This window comes from Gossypium arboreum, chromosome 13, assembly GCF_025698485.1.
Source record: "Gossypium arboreum isolate Shixiya-1 chromosome 13, ASM2569848v2, whole genome shotgun sequence".
NCBI classification, from domain to species: domain Eukaryota; kingdom Viridiplantae; phylum Streptophyta; class Magnoliopsida; order Malvales; family Malvaceae; genus Gossypium; species Gossypium arboreum.
Genome location: NC_069082.1, coordinates 1977430 through 1981248, shown reverse-complemented (window position 1 = coordinate 1981248; position 3819 = coordinate 1977430). Strand labels below are relative to the sequence as shown.

Genomic DNA, 3819 nt, shown 5'->3' with positions numbered 1-3819 from the left:
AACGGTTATATGTATGTAATAATATAATGTTAATAACATTCATAGAATAAAGCTAATTTTATTATGTATGTATAATAATGTATAAAAACTTTTACATAAAATAGTATACAACATGTGAAAACGCATAATTACCCAAATTACAATAAATAAGTAAGCAAATAATGCAAATGATACAATTAATACAAATAAATAAACATGAATTAAAAAACATAAAATGAATCTAAAAAACTTAATTGAAATCAAATTAAAATAAAAAGGATAATTTACAAATAAAATAAAACTGCTGAGAATAAAGTGAGGACCAATGTGCGATGCGTGAAAATTTATAGGGACTAGAATTGGAAATATCCACCGAGTCCAAAACGCAGCACTGTATCATGGACTAAAGTGAAAACGTGCACGAATTAAAGAGCCAAATTAAAAAACAAGGCAAAACAAATAAGGCGTACTTGAGTACTGGCGCGGAAGGAAGGATCTAGTGCATAATTTCCCGATTCAAACACAAGGGCGCAGATCCAACTTGCTTATCAGGCCAACGCGCGGATCTTTATCCCTTTAAACGGCACCGTTTTGTTTGGTTATTAAAATCACAGAAAAATGAATGGCTATCTGCCATTTTTGCAAGCCACAAACTGAATACCCCCTGCTAGGGTTTCGGCGTAGCCTAAGGGAGATGATGGAGCGCCGTCGCACCACCATAGATCCGGTGGTCGATCACGCACAGGAAGAATACGACGAGAGGCCAGAGGTAAGTATTATTCTTCCTTTAATTTTCATCCGAAAGAGAAGGAAAAAACTAAAACATTTAGAAAAGAAATCAAATCTGAAAATTAGAGGAAGAAACTCTTTAATCACCTTTGAAATTTTTGGTTGCTTCTTTATTTAATATCCGTGTATATTGCTGGAAAAAAAAGATCCCTTTACACTTGATTTCATTTCGTTTTATAGCCGAAAAAAATAAAAAAAAAAGAAAATACAAATTTTATTGCTGTCTTTCGCTGTAATCTACTGTCAATTGCTGCTTGTGGTTGTTTGCTGTTACAGGTGTGCATGGCGCGGAGGAGTTATTCGTGGGCGTGGAGCGTGGCGCGCGTGGAAGAATAGGTTGGAGACTGCGGCGGCCGAAGCTTTTAGTAACCTAGGGTTTTTGCCAAAAAATTAATTAGTGTTTTGGGCCTGGGGTAATGGGTTAGGACTAGGCTTTATTTAAAGGACTTTGGACTATTAATAAATTTGGGCCCTTATTTGTAAATGGACTTAAGACAATTAATTTATTATTTTTATTTTATTTTTGGTTTTGATTTTTTATGATGCCGGACGAAATGAGCTTGTTACAATTATATATATATATATTTAACAATTTAATTTTTTCGAGCGAGGTGAGTTTGTGCACTAGTTTTAGCAATGGGAAAACATAGAAAAATTATGTTAACAAAGGGCAAATTTACATGTTAACCCTTTTTATTTAGATAAAATTGTTAAAACTTAAAATTAAAATTTGAATATATAAGCTCTTTAGTACCTTAAATTTCAATGCCATGTAATGTAATAAATTATCAATTTTGATTTAAATTTATCTTATATTTTTATTTAAAATTTAAAATAATTAGCAAATTTAACAATTTATCAGTTTAACATTTAAATTTATCGTCTAAATTTTAAAACAAATTGAATGGTAATGGAACAAAAATGATGGGAATTAAGACTGATGATGGGGAGATTTAAGCCAAATAGCAGCAGATTTTTGAACATGTTCAGTCGCTGATATGCACAACGAAGTGCACCCATTTTGGAACATCAAAAGGTGACCAATAGCTGCTTGACTTACAAGTGAGGAAATACCTAATTTAGCAGGAATTTTTGGTAAATGGCAGCAAAATAGCAATACTTGGGAGGTGAAGCAAGTACCAACAAACTGATTAAGGAGGACAAATTAAGAGAAATAGAAAAACTTGCTAATATCCCTTTAACATCGGGGCAGTAATTTAAGAGATATGGCAGCAGCAGCAGCAGTTTATGGAGCAAAGTAAGCACCGAATCAAAGCCAATTGAGGCTTGCGGCAGACCAACAAACAAATGAGACAGAAATAAAAAGGATTAAGCAATTAATATAACAAAATATGCTTGACAGAGATAGAACTCCCTAAGTTACTCTCTATGCATAATAACCACTATTTCTCTTCAGACTTGTAATATTTCAGCAACAACTTGGCTTGCTCAGCAACAAATTCAGTTCGCCTCGCATACGCTTCCAGCTGCGCGACTTGCAATTTCATCCATTTTGCCTCCAAAGCCGCCTTCTTTTCACCATCAACCATATCCAACCCCACCTTTACAACTGCCTCTTCTAAGTCAGAGAGACTAAATTTCTTATCAAGGAAACTACTGGAACTCTTAGACACCACCTCGTCGACTTCTACTGGCACCGCATCGTCTATTTTCTGATCGGATGAAGAAAGCAACTCAGCTTTCACTGCAATCTCTGCCTTTTTATTCCCCTTGGCTTTCCCATTCGACTTAGCAGTTGAAGACGCAACTTTTCCGCTAATCCCTTCTTTGCCCCAAATCTGTTTCGACAACTCAAAAGCATTTTGTTCATGGGGTTTAGAGAAAGTTGGATCCTCACCCTTGTTATTTTTACCAGCATTGTTTTTGAATTTTTTCTTTAATCTTCTAATCTTATCCATCAACTGTACTTTGCTAACATCAGTATGAATCGATTTCTTAACAAATTCATAGAACTTATTCATATCAGCGCAAGGGTCAGCCCCTTTTTTAGCAGAATAATCCAACATACCTTTCAACAAAGCAATCTCATCATCTTCACTGAACAACCGCTGGAAGAGCAGCTTCTTTGCATCTTCACCAGTCTTTTTCACCCCCTCCACAACAGGTGCAGTAGCCATCCCTTCTTCCCCAACCTTCTTCTTGGGTCGCTTCGCTTCTTTGGCATCCAACTCCGACTCCCCAGGCCGTTTAGATGAAGAAGCCAAGGGCTTATTACATCTGGGTTTCGTCGCAATAGCAATCTGTGCAGCGGTGTCGGATTCGGAATCAGAACCGGATTCATCAGATTCCTCTTTAACAATGGCAGGCGTAGCGGTTTCAAGCTTTCTGGGTGATGGGCTCTTCTGTCTTAATGGAGTAGACTGGGTTTTGGGGTCATCCTCATCTTCTTCCTCAGTTGAAGACCCTTCGTCTACTTCCCCAGAAGAAGTCACCTCTTCATCTTCTTCAGAGGAAGAAGCGGCTGGTGGGACTTCAATAGGGTTTGAACGCTTTGGTGCCATCGAGAAAGAGAGAGATGAGGGATGCTACTGGTTTGTTTGATGGTTTTATAGGGAAAGAGGTAATGGGAAATCAATGGGCTTTTGAATGTTAGTGATGGACTGATTTCAGAAGGCTGTGCCTGTAACTTACCCTTTTCCTTTTCTTTTCCAATGGGCTGGTATGTTTACATAAACGAAGAGTCAACCCTAAATGTGGTAAGTGAAGAGTTCTTTCCCCTAACGGAGCATTGGAAGTTGGAAATCAAAGTAACATCTCTCAATTTTTTCACTAATGGATTGTAATCTAATTAATAAAAATTTTTAGTTTAAATAATCAACACACGATTAAAATCGAGTATAAGCATATTAAAATCAAGTATAAGCATATCGAGAATAATATCAATAGTTTAATATCTCAGTTGATTCTCAGAAAATAATACTTCAAATATTTCTCTCAATAAAAAGTCACATTCTCGTTCAACAACAATTACAAGTAATCTATAAGTATTCACTTTTATCAAGGAGGAATTTCGTTTAATATATAAATTGG

The 3819-nt window shown here is 36.1% G+C and overlaps 1 protein-coding gene and 1 long non-coding RNA gene across 2 annotated transcripts; one reads left to right on the top strand and one right to left on the bottom strand.

The window, feature by feature from the left end:
- Positions 1–401: 401 nt before the first annotated feature.
- On the top strand, positions 402–1288 carry LOC108464356 (uncharacterized). The gene is made up of 2 exons (XR_001868278.2): positions 402–748; positions 1045–1288. It is a non-coding gene; the product is annotated as an uncharacterized LOC108464356 (long non-coding RNA).
- Positions 1289–1933: 645 nt separating this feature from the next.
- Positions 1934–3523, bottom strand: LOC108464551 (probable transcription factor At1g11510). The gene has a single exon (XM_017764905.2). It carries the CDS (start codon positions 3288–3290, stop codon positions 2172–2174), a length of 1119 nt encoding a protein of 372 aa, XP_017620394.1. The 5' UTR covers positions 3291–3523; the 3' UTR covers positions 1934–2171.
- Positions 3524–3819: the final 296 nt, after the last annotated feature.

Coding starts and splice junctions, on each gene's coding strand:
- LOC108464551 (XM_017764905.2), bottom strand. CDS start 3,290: ATGGCACCAAAGCGTTCAAACCCTATTGAAGTCCCACCAGCCGCTTCT.